The 24,070-nt window shown below is 39.5% G+C and overlaps 1 protein-coding gene across 2 annotated transcripts in view; it reads right to left on the bottom strand.

Annotated features, from left to right (window-relative positions):
• PTPN14 (protein tyrosine phosphatase non-receptor type 14) overlaps positions 1–24,070 on the bottom strand; it is a 205,532-nt gene that overhangs the window by 66,852 nt on the left and 114,610 nt on the right. For both annotated transcript variants that reach the window (XM_054520476.2, XM_054520472.2), the window contains exon 4: positions 514–611. In XM_054520476.2, the coding sequence (XP_054376451.1) occupies positions 514–611 (98 nt within the window). The remainder of the gene's footprint in view (positions 1–513; positions 612–24,070) is intronic.

Below are 24,070 nucleotides of genomic sequence, written 5' to 3'. Positions count from 1 at the left end.
CCTATATAGGATGGGTTGAAAGATAAATTCAGTCCAATACACATTTGTTGTTTCATGTTACAATCATGGATTTTAAATTTACCTCTTTAACTGCATTAGAATACATTATACTATAATGTTTAAAGCTATCACACTCAAAGAAGTTGTGATAGTAACACCTTTGCAGCATCAAGCCACAGAATATGACCACATTGTGCCTTGGAATAATTCTGAGAAAATGTTCCACAAACCCTGAAATGTAGCCTTAATTAAAGGCAGAATAAAAGCTGGTATTTCCTCAAATAAAACTGTAATTATACAAGCATGAGCAGTTTGCAAACAGCTTTGAGAAATCTACCGCCCAGCCACCAAAAATCACTAACTTTGCATTTTTCACGTAAGATAACTTGAAATAAAAAGGGAGCATTACCAAGGGATCATTTAAGTAAATCTAACTTCTCACTCTGAGAGGCCGGCAACACCATGATCAAACAGAAAATGGAATTTCACATGCTGCTCATAACTATGTCTTACCTTGCACAGCTAGGCCGGCTAGCCGAATCACCTGGTCCAATGTACATCGTAATCGCCCTTCAAGCACATCTTTTTTGACTTGCAGGTAATACTGATATCTGTTCATGGGAATAGAGGAACAAACAACCTTAAAAACACATACTTGGAATATATTCCCACAACATAGATGCCTCTAGATGTAAAACCTTGTGTACGCAGCAGGACATGCCTGTGATGCTGATAAAGGTCATTTCTATAAAAGATGGAAAGTGACCTCTGCCTGTATTTATCTTTGTTTGATGTAGCAGGTGCCACATCCTGTTCATTCTGAGCTTGAGAGGATTCTCATCACATCACTTATTTGTAGGCCAGCAGGATAAACTACTGATAAGGACCAGGTCCTCATAACAGAGTCCAAGAATGAAAATACTTTTGCACACCTGGAGACCCATAACAACACGACTGCCAAAGCTACATTCAACAGTGTGCGTTCCTGAATGCATTCTAGAAACACATCACCTTTCAAACTCATAAGTTTGGTAAGGCAGATCACAAACAGGCCAAATAATTTGTAATTCCACTAAAAAATCAAATACAGTTTTCACCTTACACATCTGTGAATCAGAAAAATCTAATCTGATGCAACCTTCCAAACTGAAGTAAATTCTCAAACCAGCAAAGTACAGATGGACAGAATCGTGCTCAAACACATCAAGTCTCAGACTAGACAAGTGCCCTCAGGAGCTAATACAGTGTACTGTTTCCCTACCAATAAAAAAGCACTCTTAGAATTACCTAAAACATTTAGAAAATTTCTCACTCGACGTTTATTTCCCAGGACTCCACTTCCTTTGACCATACTCTCAACACACAATCACAACTACAACAATCACACTTCTCTAGCATTAATTCCTGGTAAATGCTAACAATCCTTTTGCTCCTGGTAACTATAACTCTGTATTTTAACTTCACTTTGGCATCTCAATCAAGGGAACCCATAAGTGAACCAAAGCCCAACTTTCCTGGAGAGAGGCAATCGGCGCTGAGAGCTAATTACTGCTGGCTCTACCATGCTGATGTCACAGGCATCATTATACAACAGTCAATCCAATGCCTATTTGAGGGAAGGAACTGGGCTCCGTGCATGCTCCAGTAGAGTCCTTCTCCTCTCCTCTTGGGTGTACTAAACAGGATAAAGACAGCCATGCCACTCTTTGGCGGGAAAAACCTATACTTAAATCAGAAGGGCAAACACTGGGAGTTACTTAAAAATCCTTTTTAGTCAAACCTAATATGGGCTAGAAAAAAATCACAAAGCAAAACAAAAAGCAAAATCTCAAAGTAGGAAAGAATGGTAAATTTCACCAATTCCTACTAATTATAAAATGTTTGAATCTCATCTACATGCCATTCATTCCTCCTCATCTTTCTGGAGTGGTTTTGACTTATTTGCTGCTCTCCAAGCCAGAAAGACAAACAGATATTTTAACCCATAGCTATCATGCATGCACTTTCTATGGGTGCAAGTCTGCTAGATGCTGAGTAGTATCTTGGAGAGTGCTAAAACAGTCTCCACCTCACAAGAATGCATATATCTTTTTGATCACTGTGATCATGTTTTTGTCTAGTGTACTATCCAAGGGTTCAGTGATTAAGAACCAAGGAGTAAAACATCTGAAAAGGTGTTAACCTGGCATTATCTGCCAGAGGTAGAGCTTTGTTACCTGTTATCTTGGAGATGAAAATGATCAGCTAAGATTATTTATTAGAGAATACCTTTGGGAGTAGACCAGTAACCAATTAATCTGCCACCAAAACAATAGCTCTAGTTCTTAAAAATCTGCTGCTTCCAACTTTCATCTATAGCTATCATTTCTATAATGTGTCAGCAAGTTCTGTTACAGATCCATTCTATCCTAGGAAACAGTGACTCACAATCCACTAGCAAGGAACACCAGGAACGTTCCTAATCATGTAGGTTGGCTGTAGGATTTTGCTGGAATATAAAAATAAGGAGCTGAAGCAAGCAGGGCTCTCTCCTGGAAGCCATCCAAACTAGGAGAGAATCTAAACAGCAGCAATGATAGGGTGCTATTACCACGAGATTGTGGGTACTACTGTGTAAGACTGCAGAAACGAGAATGAAATTCAAACCACTTTGGAAATTGTTTGGCTGGTACAATTTTGCACAAAAGGCAGTTTTATAAAATATTATAATTCTATCAAATATGATGACTAAATTTGACAACAGGAGTTGAAATTCTGTTTCTAGAATGCCTGCTCTTTGCTTATTTCTCATTAGCAATTCAATTATAACAGTAGTAAACTATAACAGTGAATTCTATTTTGGAAGCATGCAATTTCATGGAAGTATACTCCACCCTGTCATAGCTTTGGGTGGAGGGGAAAAGGAAAAAAAAAAAAAAAAAAAACAATTTTCATGCCAGGAAAGTAAGTATTTGCCAACTTTCCAAAGAGATCCTCTCTGAAAATCCAAGCTCACAAGGAAAACTTTCTAATATTTTTCATATTCAAAGACCTGGAAATAGTCCATCTGACTCTTGAGGCCCAATGAATGGTTTTAGGTTAGGATTCTGCTCCTCCTCTAAGAATTGGTGAACATAATTATGCTTCTCAAATAAAGGTAAAATTTTGTATTTTCAAATTTTTAAATTTTGTTTTTAAAGATTAACTTTTTATTAAATACAGATTTCTCGGGGTGAAATAAAAAAAGCGTCCTAATAATCAGTGTTATCTATTGGGAACTAACATGCTATGACCTAGTCTCTGGAGGCCTCATCTATCTGGAATCTCCTCATCTGATGGTAAGAAAATAACTGACTTTTCCAAGTCACTTCCTCCCATAGGAGTTTGACATAGTACTTTTGACAGAGGTATCAAAGGATCCCTTCAAAATTATAGCCCATAACAATATCTTCAACATTTAGAGATTAATTGCTAAGATCTTTATGCTCTCTTTTAAATTCATGTATGAGGAATTTATCCCAGCACGTCTGCAACTGTGTTTTACTTGCAGTTCTGTTCATTCTCCTCAGAGTGAGCAGGTCCGTGTGGTGTTCTGAAAGGCATGGGCGGTATTACCACAGAACTACAAATAAGGCACCAGGAACTCAGAGGCCGGGTATGCATTGCTTTTAAAATATCTCACCCACCCCTCCCCACAAGTGAAATCTTCATTCCAAGTCCAGTTCAGCAGATGTGCCCAAAACAGGATACAGCCATGTAAAATGGTTAAAGCCTTGGCATCTGATTTTGGTCACACTACCACCCTAGGATGCAACATGCTCAGCATAAGTCACAGGATGGTGAAGACAGGAGAAGCAGGGCCCTTGCCACGGTTCCAAATGTCTGCTGCCTTCCCAACAGGGTCATGCGTGCCTACCTTGTTATACCTGGGACTAGCTTTGGGGCCAGTGAAATGGGAATGGAAGCGGGAAGTGATTATTGCTTCCAAGCAAAAGTGTCCACAGCCAGTGACCGGTTCTCCACCTCTGCTTCCCTTTGCCCTGAGACCTGCAGTGAGCAGGGAGGGCAGGTTGCTCAGTGAGCCTGCGCCCTGGGCAAAGACAGCTGGGAACAGAGGCTCAGATGACCCACAGTGGACCTGTCAGGTGGGCAGCAAATAAACCTTTGTTTGTGAAAGCCACAGAGGCTTGGGGGCCATACATCACTGCAGCATGATGGAGCCTAAGCTATTTAATAAGGGAAGGATTTTTAAATTCCCAGTCCAATCCTTTCATTTTTTAGAGAAGGCAACTATGTTGAGGGAGGAGAATGACTCATCCAAGGTAATACTGCTTCCTTAAAGACATGGCCAGAACCAGATCTGAGCATGAACAACCACAGTGACGAAGGCAGGATCTGATCCCTGCTCATTCTGGGCAAACCACCGATTTCACTGAAGTCTAAAAATAAAAGTGAAAATAAAACACCACTACCCGGTGATTTTTATGATGCTTCTAAAGAAGGGCTTCAATCACCAAGCTTTTCCCCACCCCTACTTAGACAGTCTGTGCTACAGCATATGAGGCAAATGTTGAAATGAGAAACTTTTCCATAAAAATCCTATTACAGGACATGTTTCATACTGTGGCCAATGGTTATTCAGATCTGTTTTTTCTCCCGGCAGCAGCCTCTGAGATATTTCACTTTTCTGCCCCAGAGATAGAAGGAAGGGAAAGAAGATCGAGTTACACATTTTAACTACATGTTAATTTTCGAAGAAGTATGGAGGGATAGAACTAAAATCTACAGACCAGAGTTTCTGATTGTAGGCTCCCACCTGGAAGGAATGGCTGTGTCCAACAGCAGGTACAAACTGGGCCCTTATGTGTATGTATTTCTAAATGCAGATTTTTAAAAAGTAAAATGCAATGCGTCGTCAGTATCACGCACCGGTCTTTACGTGTTTACACTGAGCAGCTTCTATATCATCGATCATAAATAATGTTACCCAAATTTAATAGCATATATCAACCATTCATTACTCTTTCTCCCCCTACTGCTCAAGGAGGTCTGAGTAAGAAAGAAAACTTTCTTTCCTAGTTTGAAAAACAGGTTAGTGAAAGCACTCTGTAAGCTGTAACTACCAACCTGCAGAATCATTATCATCACGCACGGCTCCTGGTCTGCTCTTCCCTCCTCTAGAGTTCAAATTTAGTTAAACCAACTTATCTCTCCCCATAGGCACGGTCAATAGGGATGTGACAATTTGGAGAGAGGGGCCATCCTTAAATTCCTCACTTTTTGAAGACTTTCCATAAAACTACTGGAGTGGAGGACCAGACCAGGACCCGGAAAGACAAACTGTCCTGTCACTGTTATTGAGAGCAGGGTAAGACTTAAAATGTGCTTTCCTCACTAGAAAACTTCCCTCATAACTAGTAATATCAGAGGAATCTTGCTAGAATGTACTGGAACCCAGTTCTCTCAAGTGCAGCATGTACCAAAGTGCCAGACAGCATTGGTTTCTGGCTGATGTTATATTCTGCAAATGGAAACAAATGGAAACGTTTCTCTACTATAAAAGACAAAAAAGAGGGAAACGAGGACAAGTAGTCCTAGAGTCCTGGGGTACAGGAGAGCAAAGGGGAATAATTTAAAATCTTAGATTGACAGAGATACCCATAGGAGGGAACCAACACATTCCATCCATTCCAGTGGGTGTTCACAGCTGTAAATCCAGATAAAGGACAGGGTGGCCCATGCTGTTCTCGGTCTGCCAGGACCAGATAAATACTATGTATGCAGGCATGCAACCAGATAAACCTGAATGCCTCCCTCCCTCCATCCCTCTATCCTCAAAACTCTTGAGAAGAATTTCAGTTTATGACTACTAAAGTCTAATAATGCGTTTGATACCTGACCCATGCACTATCTAAAAGCTTTTACATTTAATGACTGTTCAAGTTGACAGTCAATTAAAAGCCTGCACTGTCTAACAAACTACAAAGCGAATACTCCTGCAACTATGCAAAACTGAAATAACCCCATAGGGAGGGGGAAAACACAAACAAACAAAAGGAAAAGCTAAAACTAAAACTCTAGCAAAGATACCCTTAAAAGGGAAAGTTTTTCTTCTAGGCTTTTTCGTACTATAAGCTAACACGTGTACATGCATGAGAAGAAAAGCATGTGCATATACCCAAACATAGACAAGATTTTCTTGGCAAATGTTCAAGTCTAGAAGTTTTCAACATTCATTGATCAATAAATACCCTATTTTGCCAGAGACACCCAACTTCTTAATAAGATTCCTTCAGTTTCAATGAGCCAAAGGATTGCAATTATTTCCTAAAAAGGATAAGATTTGTTTAAATGCATACAAAGACACACACAGGCCTTAACTAGTGAAAAAAGGCCAATGATAGCAAGGTGTTGCAAAAGAGAAAGACATGCCACAACCTGATCCTTGCTTTCTGCTCTTGAACTCTTGCATTAATTATAACAAATTACAGGGAATCCAAGTACTGTTTATAAGTATAATAAATTCCCTAATAGTAGCCTATCATCTAATCAGGGGTTCTGTTTAGAAAAGAAAAACTCATTTCTGAAACACATCATAGAGGGAGAGACAATGTCCTGACACCACTTCTTTCTGTCCTATCCTATGCTATTGGGTACAGATTTCTTTATAGCAATCAATCCACAGGATTTAAAAGAGCCTGACATGGTTCCCTGCTGAGGGCTATGATGCCCTGAACTAGGAAAACTGCCAACAGAAGTAGAAATAGTTAGCATCGAAAGAAAATACTGTGCTAAAGTGTCTGATGTTAAAATGAAATGAGTCTGTTTTGATCTGTCTTAAAAATCTCCAATGACTTGGGAAAGTTTTGCAGTTCCTTCAGAAGTTAAACACAGAATTATCACATGACTCAGCAACTATGCTTCTCAGTATATAGCCACACAAACTGAGAACACATGTTCACACAAAAACTGATAACATGAATGGCAATGTTATTCACAATAGCCAAAAAGAGGAAACAACCCAAAAGTAGCCAACACCTGATGGATGGATAAACAAAATGTGGTCTCTTTAAACAATGGAATATTATTCAGCCATAAAAAAGAATGATGTATCAATACATGCTGTAACATGGATGAACTTTGAGACATGATGCTAAGTAAAAGATGCCAGACACAAAGAGTCATCTTGTGTGATTCCACTCATAAGAAATGTCCAGAATAGGCAAATTCATAGACAGAAAATAGATGAATGGTTGCCAGAGGTTGAGGGAAGAGGAGGCTGAGGACTGCCTACTAACATTTTGAAATCAGACAGTGACAGTGGCTGCATAACTTTGTTAAAACACTAAAAGTCACTCAATTGTATACTTTAAAGTGGTTAAAATGATGGATTTACTCAGCACCATAAGACAGCGTGAGGAGAAAAAAAAATTTAATGGTGAATTTACATTATGTGGATTTTAGCTCAAAAAAAAAAACAGAACAAAACACCCAATGATCCTAATCAAGAAAAAATCCAAACTCTTGACACAGCACCCAGGCTCTTCACCATCCAGTCAAAACTATTTTTTTTTCCAACTTCATGTCTCACCACACACCCCATACCTGTGCTGTCATAAGTGTGTGGTGCTCCACAATAGTTGCCATGTTCTTTCCTGCCTCCTCGCCATTTCCTTGGTCTAACCGCCCTTGTCTATCCTCCTCCATTCGCCCAGTCATCTGTCCATGCTCCAAGGCTCAGAGGAAATGTATCTCCTCTCCAAAAGTTTCCCAAACCCTTTCAACAAGTTAGTGAACTCTTTCACATCCGCCACTATACTTCCCCCAGGCCTCTCCTGCACTGGCACCAGCGCCTCCCCAACTCTGTCATGATCAGTACCTGGCACTAAGTAGATGCTCAATAAACATTTCTGAGTAGATGAAATACTGACAGAGAGACAAAGACAGAAGAAAGGAGGGAGAAAGGGAGGAAGATTAATCACCTCCTACTAAAGCTATTAGATGTTATTTCTATAATATGAAAGAGCACCTAAAAATTCTAGAAATGGAACTAAGCAGGAAGTCTTGGGAAACTTGTCTTTATGCAAAGAGCAAAACTACTCCTTCAGTGTGAAATGTTTATTTATTTTTAAATGACTTAAACTGATCTCTGAGCTACCATGCAGCAAAGAAAGAACTCAAGGATGAATCACAGTCAGGGACCAACAGCATTAAACCAGGTGGGCAAAAGGAGCACAGATCAGGGAACACCAATGCTCCATGCTAATCAGCCAACCAAAACCACTCCTCTAAATTGCAGCTGTCAACTACGGAGCCTCATCCCTCTTACACTAGCCATAAATATGTCTTGACTCATAAGCTCAAAATACATATCTGCCTGCCCTGAAAATCATGTGTTCATAATACTACCTACAACTCACTGTAGGAAAAGGGAGCTCAAATTATATCTGGAAGCCGGGTGAGTCAATTGCCCAAAGATTTGTCTTCCTGGTAAACAGCCACGTTCCCGGCTAAGGATTCTGCATAACATCCTTGAAGCTTTGGTGAGCTACCAGGCGGAAGTACAGTGCTGTTATTACTGATATGCCTGGTCTGAAGGATAAAATACATAAAAATCAACAAATGAAAGGCAAGAAGATCATCTCTGTGAATGGCGCAAGTTCTTCTCTAGAATCCCTAATTAAAGGTAGTCCCTATCTTTTCACAGGTAAGCAACTGCTAAAAGATGTCAATTCTCTGTCGATGAAGTAATGTCCCAGAAATGAGTAGGAAATACTATGTGCTTAATAAATGTCTGATGAATGAATGAGGCAATGGAAGTAAATACTTAATTCTATGTCCCTCGAGACTATGACAAAAATGGAAAGAATAGAATTTCCTGCCAAAAGCAGAGGCTCATGTCAGTCATCTCAGCACTTTGGGGGGCTGAGGTGAGGAGATCGCTTCAGCCCAGACCAGCCTGGGCAACATGGCGAAACCCAAAAAAAAAAAACCAAACAACAAAACAAAAAAGGAGAGCGAAGAGGGAAAGGGGGAAGGGAAGAAGGGAGAGAGGGAGGGAGGGGAAGGAAAGTCAGCCAAACTAGCTGGACGTGGTGGCATGCACCTATAGTCCCAGCTACTCAGGAGGTGCAGGTGGGAGAATGAATTGAGCCCAGGAGTTTGGAGGCTGCGGTGAGTTGTGATTGCACCACTGCACTCCAAGCTGAGCAAAAGAATGAGACTGTCTCCCCGCAACACCCCCGCAAAAAAGAAAGATAAAGAAGAAGAAATTCCCAGCCCACGTTAAGTCATATGGCTAGGCACATTTCCAGTGACCACAGACTCTGTATGGATGGGAGCGCCATCTACATTCCTTACTCCAGCATCTCTGTCACTGTAACCATGAGCCCACTTTCCAAGTTTTGTCCCTAAGAGCCAGCCAAGCCTAACTTTAAACTTTGGTTGATGCTTTGTTTACTGGCCAGTCTAAGTTTTGAAAATTTCTAATTGCTAGCTTCCAGGCTTTAGTGCTTCATCACTGCAGGTGCCCCTACTCACCCCATGCTCTCTTAATCACTGAAGGCGCATTTTCTTATATTCACAGCTTAAAAATATCTGAGTACCTGCCGGGCATTGTGGCTCATGCCTGTAATCCCAGCACCTTGGGAGGCCGAGGTGGGTGGATCATTTGAGGTCAGGAGTTCAAAACCAGCTTGGCCAACATGGTGAAACCACGTCTCTACTAAAAATACAAAAATTAGCCAGGCATGGTGGCTCACGCCTGTAATTCCAGCTACTAGGGAGACTGAGGCAGAAAAATCTTGAACCTAGGAGGCAGAGGTTGCAGTGAGCAGAGATCGTGCCACTGCACTCCAGCCTGGGTGACAGAGTAAGACTCAGTTTCAAAACAAAACAGTAACAACAAAAAATCAGAGTACTGGCCGGGCACGGTGGCTCACACCTGTAATTCCAGCACTTTGGGAGGCCGAGGCAGGTGGATCACGAGGTCAGGAGTTCAAGACAGCCTGGCCAAGATGGTGAAACCTGTCTCTACGAAAAATACAAAAAGTAGCTGGGTGTGGTGGCAGGCACCTGTAATCCCAGCTACTCAGGAGGCTGAGGCAGAGAATTGCTTGAACTTGGGAGGTGGAGGTTGCAGTGAGCCGAGATTGCACCACTGCACTCCAGCCTGGGCAACAGAGTGAAACTCTATTAAAAAAAAAAAAAAAAAATCAGAGTACCACACAAGTAACCCATATTAAAAGAACACTTGAAAACACAGACATAAAAAAACAAACACAAAAGCTGGATGGAATGTTTATCAGAAATAGCAAAATAGGGGCTATCTGCTCAGAAGTCAGCAATATAAGAGATAATTCAGAGATCCTGCTGGATGACTTTAATTTCCATAGCATGGACCTGTGGTGAGACAATTGAGTGAGACATCTCACTTTCTTTCTTTCTTTCTTTTTCTTTTTTTTTTTTTTTTTAGACAGAGTCTTGCTCTGTTGCCCAGGAGGAATGCACTGGCGCAATCTTGGCTCATTGCAACCCCCATCTCCCAGGTTCAAGTGATTCTCCTGCCTCAGCCTCCCGAGTAGCTGGGACTAAATGTGTGCCACCACACCTGGCTAAATTTTTTTTTTTTTTTTTTGGTATTTTTAGTAGAGATGGGGTTTCGCCATGTAGGCAAGGCCAGTCTGGAACTTCTGACCTCAGACGATCAGCGTGCCTCGGCCTTCCAAAGTGCTAGGATTGCAGGTGTGAGACACCGTGCCCGGTCCGCCCACCCTACATTCCATGTGGCCACTATGATCCATGCTCAGCCTCTCCCCAATCACAGCAATTTAATAGTAAAGATTTTATGCATTTGTAATGATAACATGCCTATCCATCTCTATTTTTTTTTTTTTTTTTTTTAGTAGAGACAGGGGTTATGCCATGTTGGCCAGGCTGGTCTCGAATTCCTGGCCTCAAGTGATCCACCTGCCTCAGCCTCCCAAAGTGCTGGGATTACAGGCATGGGCGACCAGGTCCAGCCCATCAATCTCTATTTAGCACCCTACTAGCCCAGAAGTACCTTGAAGGCGGGAACCACCTCTCTCTATTCTATAACTCACAGACTCAGTAGATGATCCTAGACTTGGTAGTTGCACAAAAAGCATTATGATCATTTACTGACTCAGAGACACCTAGTGGGTAAAAAAGAATGCTTTTCTGGAAGTTAGCCACCCAAATAGTTTGCATAAAACAACACTGGACTCAGCAGAAAGAAAAAAACAAAATCACCTATATTCTAGGTATTACATAATATAAAGCCTTTCCCCAGTCAACAAATTGGAATAACTCATTCCGCCCTCTGTGTTCCCATTGATTTTGTAACTTTAACATGGTACTGATCAAACAACTTAATTATGTGCATCTATTTTGCCTCCCTTGCTGTTTTATCAGACTGCCTTGTTCATGTCTGTATTTCTCCCAACAGACCGCCTTACTATGCATTTACATTAAAGCAGGATATTATTATGGCCACATATTTAAAAGACAGTCAATTACATACTGGCTGAAAGAAACTTTACATTGTTCCTAGAGTACTATGAAAAAAATAATAAAAACACACCACATGTCTATCAAAAGCTTTGGAAGAATTGAATTCTCCACAATTGGAATTTTTAATAATTTCTCTAGATATTAAGAAATCAGAGCCTTCAAATAGTTATTAACAATGATAGCCTTTTGCATTTGTGGAGTTGTTTTCCAAGAATTGTCACGTGTAATATTTCCTGTCATTTAATATTTGCAACAACCCTGCAAGATAGCCACTATGGGTTCCATTTATCCACGGGGAAATGGAGCCTCCCAGGGGGTAGGTGACTTGCCAAGTCTTCTGATTTTACAGTCAAGTGCTCTTTTATTACAACATTGTGCCTGTGTAGTAGGTTAGTCTATAGTTTCTACAAGTCTGCAGCATAAATCTCAAAAAAAAAAAAAAAAAAAAAAGGAAGGAAGAAGAGAAAAAATCTACAGAAGGCTATAAACAGATTACAACATGAATCTGTTGACAACATAATGAATTTTTAATGTTAGAAATGAATAATTTTCTTTTGTAGAATCTTCAAAGCAGCTGAAGACATCAAATGTGGCAACAACTGCCAGAGATAAAATACCAAACCAGCAAACATCTCACTGCCCAAGAATCTAGTATCTATCTTCCTATGCTGTGATTTCTGCCAAAATCATGCTTGATATTTTCAAGCATGGAAATGTCTCTCTACAATTCTTCCTTTCAAACCCTTCTTGAGGCTCTAGGATTAAAGGAGGAGATACTTCATTTGTTAAATGCAATTTAAAAATCATTTTGAACATCCTTTCTTCTTTTAGAGTTTTAGTTTTCTAATTGCCTCAGTTTCTACAAGACCATCTTTTATAACTCTTGACACATAGTAAACTTTAAGTTAGAAACTGTAACTTCCCAGAGAGAAAAAAAATGATGGCCAAAGTGACAAGTGACTACACATGAAAATAGGAAATCCTTTGTTTAGGACATGGGTAGAGGGATGGGGGATTGCCAAGCAGAGAACTATAATTCCCAAATCAGAGAAATTCTTCAATTCTTTCATTTCATGAAAGAAGGCTGCTATAAACACATTCCTCCTTTTCATCCTAGACTTAAGAACTTAAAACTCTCTCATTAGAAACCAGAATAGGAGCGCATTAAATGTCTCTTTAGGAACCAAAAATTCAGGGGCGTGAAGCCCAGGGAGGATGCCAGTTTGGGGCAGTCAGTGGCTGTACGGGGCACACCCTGCGGGCATCAGGCCATATTCAAAGGACAGCACTCTCCAGAAAAGAAGTACTAAGTAGGTATTCAAATTCTCTCTTTAAAAACAAAAATAAAATAAAAAAATCTCAGCAGGCTTCTCCTAAAAAAAATTATGATTACAGGCCGGGCGTGGTGGCTCACGCCTGTAATCCCAGCACTTTGTGGGGCCAAGGCGGGCGGATCACAAGGTCAAGAGATCGAGACCATCCTGGCCAACATGGTAAAACCCCATCTCTACTAAAAATACAAAAATTAGCCAGGCGTGGTGTGCATGCCTATAGTCCCAGCTGCTCGGGAGGCTAAGGCAGGAGAATCACTTGAACCAGGGAGTTGGAATTTGCAGTGAGCCGAGATCGTGCCACTGCACTCCAGCTTGGCGACAGAGTGAGTCTCCATCTCAAAAAAAAAAAAAAAAAAAAAAAAAAAATTATGATCGCAGAAAATATAAGGCCTCCTATAATTTGTTAATGTGTTCATGAAACCAGCACAAAATGTATTGAATAGAAATCATTATAAAAGATGGCAGATTCTATTAACATTAGTATAATGATTTCTTATCCTTTTATAGTACTTTTATTTAAAAAGTAAACTAACTTAGTTTATTGGTAAAATATTAGAAGTATATACATACATATATTCCATTATTTATTCATTCATATTTGACAAAAGTTTAATGAGCACCTACTACATGCCAGGAGTTATTCTAGGCACTAGGGATATCACACTGAACAAAACAAACCCATTCTCTGCTCTTGCTCATGGAGCTCACAGTCGAGTGGAGAAGACAAGCAAAAATCAAGTAAATAAACAATAGGTCCAATGAGAAAAAAGCAGGCAAGAGACACAGAGAGGAACGAGGTAGGAGGTGGTCAAGAAAGGTTTCTCTGATAAAAGCGAACTCTGAGCAAAGATCTGAAAAAAAAAATGAGGAACTAGCAATGTGGATATTTGGGGGATGGAGGTTTTCACTTCAAACAAAGGGAAGGGCAAGTAGAAAGGCTTTCAGGAGAGCTAGTGTCGTGTATTCATGAATGCTCAAGAGGTCAATGTAGCAAAGAGTGAGCAAGAGGATGAATCGTTGGGCTGACAGAAAAGGCAGGAAGTGGTACAAACCACAAAAGGCCTCGCAGGGCACGGTAAGGGTTCTGACTACAGTAAGATGGCAAATCAGTGGAAGGTACTGAGCAAAGGAGCTGCATAAACAGGCACCCATTTAACAAGATGGTACTGGCTGCTTTGTAGACACTGGACTGTGAGGGGCAAGGGTGGAAGCGGAGATGCCAGTCAGAAAAAAAATGACAGCAGACTGGATTAGAGAGGTAGCAGTGGACGCAGAAGGAAGTAGTCAGAATCTAGACATATTTTGAAGGCTGGATGTGGTGTATGGGAGAAAGAATTCAAGGATGACTGCAAGATTTTTGGCCTGAGCAACTAAACTAAACCTTTCAGATAAAGACTTCTCACTTTTTCAAAACTGACAGACAAAATAGATTTGGGGGAAATGGATTTGACTGTCTTTTAAAAATTATAACCACATAATCTTTCATTAAAACCTACATGTTCAAAATAGTCATCAAACCACGTCAGTCAAACATTTGATCTAATCGTTTTCAAAGATGAAGTATCTTTGATATAATAATGGATTCTCCTTTTTTCTTTTTATAATCTTCCTCTTCCCTGTCCCTCAAATCCTCTGCCTCCTATTTTTGTAAAAGAACTACCTTTATAGAATGAAGTCCACACATATTTCCATCTGATTTCTATTATTTGAATTTTGAGTCCAGATTAAGAATGGCAAAGAGACTATGTAGTAAATGTGCAGTGAATAAGTGGACAGGTGGTAGGAATCAGGAAATGAAACACTGCTCTCACCCAGGGTTTGGCAAAATCTCTGGAAGGCCCAAATAAAGGGTATTTCCTTTCTTCCCACTTGAGCCCTATTATCAAACCACTATACTTTAAAAACATCATCATTTTTTGTAACTTTAAAAATGGTCTTTGCAGTATAACTTGATGAAAAGGCATGCACTAAAAAGATTGGGGAGAAAAAACAAGGTTGTGCAATTAATAATATAGTTACTAAGCCATGCATTTCTGCCATTTGAAGTTTCTTGTTTCTATGAAAACTCATCTAGAGCCACCACCGACTTTACCTAAGTCCAGTATATTTTCCTTACAGAATGAAATCCCAAATATTCCCTCACTTTTTCATGTTAGCCCGTTCCGTATAATTTTCATGAATTCTTAAAGGCATGACCATGCTTATAGACAGGATGATTTCCTCATAAAAGTCATGATCACAGATTTAAGTCTAAAGAAGAATATGATCATAAGTATATGCAAATAAGAATAAACATAATGGACTCCTTTACAGTTTGCCACCCAGAAATAGATGTGTTCACATGACCATCTTCTATATGTTTATCATCTTCTCAGTGAAGGAGATCTGTAATAATATTACATGAAAACAAGCTATTATTTAGGAATTAAAATACATTGCTTCACAATTGTTTGAGAGAATACAATACAATTTGGTAGCTGATTTTGATGATTCAGATAACTAGAGTACTATATGCTTTTATAATTCTTAATTTGAACTCTGTAAAAACATTGACCAAGTCATAAACTACCACAAATATTTGAAAAAAGGTGACTTCAGGAGGGAGATCAAGGACTTCATCTGTTTTGTTCAGTGCTGTATTACCAGTAACCAGAAGTTTCCTTGTATATAACAGATGCTCAGTAAATATTTATTTTTTATCCCCAAAATGATCTTCAAGTAAATACTTATTGAATGCACGCACGAACAATGAATGAAAAATCTTGATATTTTGCCCAAAATGGGCTGTCCAAGCCAACCTGAATATTAATTATGTAAAATTGTGTTAAGTTACACTACTTACTTCATGCTAAGGATCAATATAGGGTATCTGACAAAATAATTTTAGAAAGTACTAAAGGTAGACACATTTTTTCAAAACACAGGGTTTTATGAGAAGAAAGAAAAGGAATTTATTTTATAATGAACATATTGGGAATTCTAGATTAAGAAAATATTTTTCCTTAATGACCTCATCAGATTAAAATTCTAAAGAAGAAATTGCATGACTTAGTTTCAAGATACAGAAGGAGATTTCATCCTGTGAACGTGTGACCCAATAGTAATAGGGAAACCTTGAACTTTAAGAAATTCTTTAGCCGAAATATAAATCCAGGGCTATCTGTGCTACGATTATTTGCTTCCTACCACATTCTAGGTATCCTTGAGGACTTTGCACTGCAATTTTCCTCTCCTCTTACATAATTTCCTTGGCTCGGAATGCTCTCCCTTCACACTTTCCGCTCATCCATCAGTGAGCCCTTGATACTGATGGGAGCTACCGCTTTAGGTATTTGGGGGAGATAACAGGCTTATAGCCCCTGGTCCAGGCTGTTTTCCTGCCTAACAATGCTGACTCACCAAAATCCAATGTCTTCTTCAAAGCCCCAATTCCAGGGACATCTCTTGTCATGGTTAATTTTATGTGTCAATTTGGCTAGGCCACGATATCCATATATTTGGTCAAACATTCTTCTAGATGCTTCTGTGAAGGTATTTTTTGATGAGATTAACACATTTAAATCAGTAGACTTTGAGTAAAGCAGAATGCTTGCCACAATATGAATGGGCCTCGTCCAATCAGTTGAAGGTCTTACAGAGAAAAGATGGACCACCTAGAAGGAAGAATTTGTGTTTGGACTTGAACTGCAATCTTCCCTGGGTCTCCAGCCTGCTGGCCTGCCCTGCAGATTTTGCATTTGTCAAGTCTCCCCATTTATGTGAGCCAATTCCTTAAAATAAGTTTCTCTCCCTATTTACATATACATCTCATTAGTTCTGTTTCTCTGGAGATCACTGAATAATGCCCGTCTCCAAAGCTCCTCCTTATCATTCCACCCATGAAAGGTACCTTCAGCTGGCATCCAACACATACTAATATGTTGCTCAAATATTTTTATGTGACCATCTAATCTACCCAGATAGATTGAAAACCCCATTCAGCACAGGACTGACATCTTGTGCCACTCTATATCTTGCAGAATGCCCTATACTTTGGAAATAATTAATGTATTGAATGAATGCCCAGAGATGAGTCTGGAAGGCAAAGGAGGCTTCTAAGGCAAGAAGGAAAGAGGAAAAGGGAGATACTTCAAGTACTGCAAAGAGGAGAGGAAGAAGTGAGAAACCCAGGGTGTCCAGAGACACTGAATGGCACAGACAAGTAAAATAGGGCTATGTAAGGAAGCAGAAGACAAAAAGGAAGATAGAGGCTTGCCATGCTTCAAATGCCTCTGGATGTCTGTCTTTGTCTTCTAAGCAATGGTAAGACATTATGTATTTTTGACAAAGAAAGGAAAATGATGAAAGCAATCCTTTAGAAGGATGCTTTAGAGTTGGTATGTACACCACATTATATAAATGGGTGGTACAGATACAAATTAGGAGGTCAAATAATAATGATGATAGTGTTAGGTACTACAAAGTGTGCTTTTCTGTTTATCTTCTGTGTAATCTTCACAAGAGCTTCTGTTCATGGAGAAACTGAGTCTTAAGAAGGATAAATAACTCACCTGAGGTCATACAAAGAGTGAATGGCAGAGCAGAATTCAAATCCAAGTCTGTCTGACTGTAAAGCCTGTGCTCTTTACCACTTTGTTGTATTTAAGGCTGGAGGTAAGAAGACATAAATTGGGGGCAGAGTGGACTAGAATGGATTTAACTGGAAAGGCACAGCACATAGTGGTAAATGTGTGGATTCTGGAGCTACACTGTGTAGGCTTGGATCACAGCTCTGTCATGTACTCAAACTGTGCAGGCAAGTTACTCAATCTCTCTGTGCCTTAGTTTCCTATTCTGTGAAATCAGAATAATAGTACTAACTCAAAAAGTTGTTACGAGGGCTAAATGGGTTAATATGGATGAAGAGCATAGAATTGTGCTTGGCCATAAACACTCATGAAATGTCAGGAGTCATCATTGTTAATATTAAGAAAGATCAGCCAAGCACAGTGGCTCACGCCTGTAATCCCAGCACTTTGGGAGGACAAGACAGAAGGACTGCTTGAGCCCAGGAGTTCAAGATCAACCTGAGCAATACAGTGAGACCCTGTATCTACAAAAAAGTTTTTAAAAAATTAGCCAGGCATGGTGGCACATGCCTATAGTCCCAGCTACACCCAGGCTGAGGTAGGAGGATCTCCTGGGCCAGGAACTATGGGTCAGGAGGCTGCAGTGAACTATGATTGCAACACTGCACTACAGCCTGGATGAAGGAACGAGACCCTGTCTCAAGAAAAAAAAAAAAAAAAATCAATAGGATTTGCAACTAAATAAATGCCAGGATACTTGCTTTTATGATTACTGATATCCCTTGAGGGCCTCAAACATAAAAGGTACTTAACATTTGTTTAATGAATAACAAATTGAATACAGAAAGAAAGAAAAAAGAAACATAAGACCAAGTATTTAAGATTTCTCAGCCTTCCATTTTGCTTTTCATTTTGCTGGCAGTAATACAATTTTTGGAAAACTACTGACTTAAACTAGCATATGCATATTCAGCAGAAATAAGTACATTCATCAGAGCCTGTGTGAGACTGTCCGTAAGACATGTACTAGTAATGTTCACAGCAACACAGTTCCATTCGTAATAGCTCCCAAATGTAAACAATTCAAATGTCCTTTGTAGAATGGGTAAATTGTATGTCTTCCTTTGATGGAATATTATGCAGCAATGAAAATGAATGATCTCTATACACAACAATATAGATGACCCACAAAATGTTGATCAATGAAGTAAGACATCAAAGAGCATATACTGTATTACTCTACCTAAAAAGTTTTTTTTTAAAGAAAAGCAAAACTAATATATGGTATTAGAATTCAGGATCATGGTTATCCTGATCCATTGACACTGAGAGGGAGCACAAAGAAGGATTCTGAGTGGCTGGTGATGCTCTGATTCTTGATCTAGTGATTGACTGCATGGGTGTGTTCACTTTACAAAGATTCATTGAGCTGTACACTTTTCTTAGAGTCTCACTCTGTTGCCCAGGCTGGAATGCAGTGGCGCGATCTCGGTTCACTGCAAGCTCCGCCTCCCAGGTTCACACCATTCTCCTGCCTCAGCCTCCCGAGTAGCTGGGACTACAGGTGCCTACCACCATGCCCGGCTAATTTTTTTGTATTTTTAGTAGAGACGGGGTTTCACAGTGTTTGCCAGGATGGTCTTGATCTCCTAACATCGTGATCCACCTGTCTCGGCCTCCCAAAGTGCTGGGATTACAGGCGTGAGCCACCGCGCCCGGCCTCACTTTTCATTTTTGCACTTGTCTGTGCATATGTTATATTTCACCAAAAAGCCTATCTTAAAAAATGACTACTAGCACAAAGACAACAATTTGACTCCAAGTATGGAAATGTCTACCAAGCAGAGGTGGAGCTTGAAGAAACTGGCAGGGTCTAGTGTAACAAATGACATAAGGAAGTGGGGGGCTCTGGTGACAGATTTTCAATTTGTGACAGTGAAAGAATCTTGGAGCTACTTATAGAAAAATGGGATATTTAAAGGAGGATTTAAAGGCAAGAGAAGGCAGCAAATAACTAACAGTTCATCACTGTCTACCTTTCTGGTTACTACAAGGATTGACTGAGCCAGAATATTGTGGATAGAGATGACTGACAAATAGTCATCATCACCACTCTGAGGACACTGAAGCAAGAATGTAACAACAAGCAGAGGGGCCATAAATATACGCTTAAGAAAAAGGTTGTATTCTACTTATACGTCCAGTTCCCAGCACACAGCAGATATTCAATATATAAATGAATGAATGACTGTCTTCTGTCAGCAAGAAATCAAGAATAAGATGTGGGTAAATGGTACAAAGTTAGGCTACATCTGTCAAAAATTACTTCTAGAGCTGGGCGTGGTAGCTCATGCCTGTAGCTCTAGCACTTTGGGAGGCTGAGGCAGGAGGACTGCTTGAGCCGAGAGGTTCTAGACCAGCCTGGGCAACATAGTGAGACATTATTTCCACACACACACACACACACAAAAAAAAAAACTCAAAAAATTTAGCCAGGCGTGGTGGTGCATGCCTGTGTTCCCAGTTACTCGGGAGGCTGAGGTGGGAGGTTCACTTGAGCCCAGGACTTTAGCGCTACAGTGAGCTGTGATTGTGCCACTGTACTCCAGCCTGGGTGACAGAGTAAGACCCTGTCTCAAGAAAAACCCAAAAAAGTACTTCTAAAGGCTAAAGACAACTGAGCTGTATTGCACAGCAAATATAAAGACAGAAAAATTTAGAAGAAGGACAGGGTTTCAGTAAATAGGAGATTGCAAGATGAAAATAAGCAGGTCAGAGATGAGATAAGGTGAAGGTCACCAAAAGCCAAGGAAAGAGAGGATTTTGAGGAGTGGGCTCTCCATGTCTAACGTTGTCTAAAAGTGAGAAAAGGCCTCTGGCCCAGGGCTGGCAGTGTCCCTCTGGTAACCTTCAAGAGGCAAATATAAGCAAAATCAACGATGGACATGCTTTTCCAAGGACTCAAGAAGGAACAGATAAAAACTGATGAAAGCAATGAGTAAGTTAACAGAAAGCGAATCAAAAGAAAAAAAAAAAAGAAAAGGCATCCAATGGTAGTAGAGATATTAAATAGTAATTAGGAAGTATAAAAGTGTGAAATATTTTGTGGTTAATTTTTAATATAGAAAAAGCAAAATGTGGCTGGAAATCAAAAGCAAGGAATCTATGAGAAGCAGATATTAAAGATATTTGAAAATTACATGAAATTGGAGTCGCCCTGGATGAAGTGTTGAGGACCCAGAGAAAAGGTGGAAGAACCGAGAGCAGAATAGGGTGTTGGTCTTTGGGCTGCACACAGGGTGGGAGAGGGACCCATGGCCAAACATGTTTAGTGGAGGATGTGGCACAGGATGCCATTCCAAAAGCACATGCCTGGGCTTCTTTGCCCTAGTCAATAATCATGTGACTACAAGACTGGTTTCTTGAAAGAGGGATTCAATCTGACGATTTGTAACACCCTTATCCTTACAAAATTCTGTTTCTTAAGTGAAAGCCACAAGAGGAGAATTTGTACAACGCCCATGTGAATTTGTATTGGGCTGCATTCAAAGCCATCCTGGGCTGCATGTGGCCCGCGGGCTGCGGGTTGGACAAGCTTGATCTAGACAATTAAAAATATAGGAGTACTTCATTCCCATGATCAAAAGTGAAATTGATTCCCCCTCACCTACTTTAATGCTCTCTAATAAATTATTTATATGTTGGGCCAGGATGAAAAGAAGTAAAATGGTTCACTCCGGTAGTGTGTCTGCGTGTGTGTGTGTGTGTGTGTGTGTGTGTGTGTGTTGAGATAAAATGCAAGTATCACAGAGCAACAGGCAAGAATATCTGTAATTCAACCCACCATTCTTCTTCAGATGTTCAAAGCTTTAAATGAATTTCTAATCATATTCTAGTTATAATTATAATTATACAATGTCCTAAATTAGAAAATAATCATTTTAAAACAGAAAGGAAAAATACCTGCTTTAGAGTATAATGGTTAAATAGTTCATGAAACCCTTTTAAAAAAAGTATTCAGTGAACTGGGTGTAAACAATACAGATTTTCAAATTAACAAGGAAAAAACAAACAATCCCATTAAAAAACGGGCAAAGGACATGAACAGACACTTTTCAGAAGAAGACATATATGTGGCCAACAAGCATAAGAAAAAATGCTCATCACCACTAATCATTACAGAAATGCAAATCAAAACCACCATGAGGTATATACCACCTTACATCAGTCAGAATGGCTATTATTAAAAAGTCAAAAAATAACTGAGAAAAGGGAATGCTTATACACTGCTGGTGGGAATGTAAATTAGCCATGGTAAATCAGCCATGGTAAAAAGCAGTTTGGTGATTTCTCAAAGAACTTAAGGCAGAATTTCCATTCGACCCAGCAATCTCATTATGGGGTATATAACCAAAGGAATATAAATCATTCTATTATAAAGACACATGCACAGGTATGTTCACTGCAGCACCATTCACAATAGCAAAGACATGGAATCAACCTAAATATCCATCGGTGGTATACTGGATAATGAAAATGTGTTACATATACACCACGGAATACTATGCAGCCACAAAAAATGACAAGATCATGTCTGCAGCAACATGGATGCAGGTGGAGGTCATTATCCTAAGTGAGCTAACATAGGAACAGGAAACCAAATACTGCATGTTCTCACTTTTAAGTGGGAGCTAAATATTTAGTACACATGGACATAAAGAAGGGAATAACAAACACCAGGGCCTACTTGAGGATGGAGGGTGAGAGGAGGGTAAGGATTGAAAAACTACTTATCAGGTGCTATGCTTATTTTCTGGGTGATGAAATAATCTGTACACCAAACTCCTGAGACACACAATTTACCTATATAACAAACCCACACATATACCCATGTATCTAAAATAAAGTTAAAAAGAATACAGTTTTCTTTTACCTGGCATTTTCCAACTTGTGGTGGATAAAATATTTTCAAACCATATTTTTTAAAATAAGTGTGAGATTTTTGGTTAAAGACTGTTAGGGCTGGGTACAGTGGCTCATGCCTGTAATCCCAGCACTTTGGGAGGCTGAGGTGGGCAGATCACCTGAGGTCAGGAGTTCGAGACCAGCTGGCCAACATGGTGAAACCCTGTTTCTAAAAAAATTAGCTGGGCATGGTGGTGGGCACCTGTAATCCCAGCTACTGGGGAGGCTGAGGCAGGAGAATCACTTGAACCCGGGAGGCGGAGGTTGCAGTGAGCCGAGATCACACCATTGCACTCCAGCCTGGGCGACAGAGAGAGACTCCGTCTCAAAAAAAAAAAAAAAAAAAAAAAGTTTGTCAGAATATTAGCTCTCAGGATAATGCTTTCAAGTACTCTTAACAAGAGTCAGCACATCATAAAATCATGGGTGTGTTTGTATGCATGCAAACGCAACACACAAAATCTCTCAATGTATAGTAAGCAAGTAGTTGCAGATGTCTGGAAAATTAAGATAACTGCTATCTAGAACCAAGCCTCTCTGTATTTTTTTTTTACTTAAATATAGTGTACTTCTAGTTGGTAGCTGAAATCAAGTATTTCATGAACCAGTGCCAGAAATAATACTTTTTCAAAAAACTGATAATGGAAAGAAACAATGTTTTCACAACCTTGAATTTTATTTGGCTGAAATTATTTTATTGTTTTCTTAATTTACCTATTATTTCATCTTACACTTACCTAAATGCAATAAAAATCAATAAATCAGACAGTGACAAAAGAATTACTGAAATCCATGTGTAGAATTCTCAGTTTTGCAAAATTCTCACTTTAAAAATTAAAATTAAATCTGTAACTTCAAAGCCTGCAGAAACAGTGGGAAGTTGTGTTTAAGGTTTTAGGGTCCTAGAGTTAGTATAATTCATGCCAGTTATTATTATTCTTATAGGAATAATAAATTTAATAATAAATAATTAAGGATGCACAAAAGGCTAAATTCTTATGCAATAAATAGTATTTAATATATCTTTAAACCTATTTAGGAGATGTATTACTCTATTATATTATGCATAATCTATTGTGCATTATAGAAGTTTAACTATCTAGAAGGCTAAAATATTCTGAAAGAGAGGAAATACAATCAAACTGTACAAAATTGCTGTAGAAGAACCTTGAATTCTCCATTCCGTTCCTTGTAGGATCCCCCAGGAAGATGCCCACAATTTTTCTACTAAATAGGACCACGCCATCTATTCTCTAAATTCCTCAGCCTGAACCAGATGTTTTAAGCTTTGCAACTCTTTAATTCCTCCCCAGTTCCCCAAAATCCCCCGAGATTCTCCAACATCCATCTACTAACAGAAAAGACTAGCTACAGCTGAAAAGACATCAGGATACGGTTGTCTTCCATTTAACCAAACTTAAATGATAAGAATCACCCATGGCAATGATCAAAAACAGATTTTGATTCAGGGAGTCAGGACTGGGGTACAATAACCTATATATTTTTAAAAATGCCATAGGCAATACTGATGCACGTAATGTGAAGACCACATTCAAGGAACTGACAGGCCCCCAATGTCTTATTTTTATTTTTTAAATAACTGTCACTCATCAGGAGTCCATCATCTCTTTAAATAATCTTTCACTGGAATCTGTTTATCTTTTCAGACTACAGTCTCTTCAAGTTACAAGT

The sequence above is a fragment of the Pongo abelii genome, chromosome 1, assembly GCF_028885655.2.
Source record: "Pongo abelii isolate AG06213 chromosome 1, NHGRI_mPonAbe1-v2.0_pri, whole genome shotgun sequence".
Classification (NCBI taxonomy): domain Eukaryota; kingdom Metazoa; phylum Chordata; class Mammalia; order Primates; family Hominidae; genus Pongo; species Pongo abelii.
This window is presented reverse-complemented; position numbering and strand designations above follow the sequence as displayed.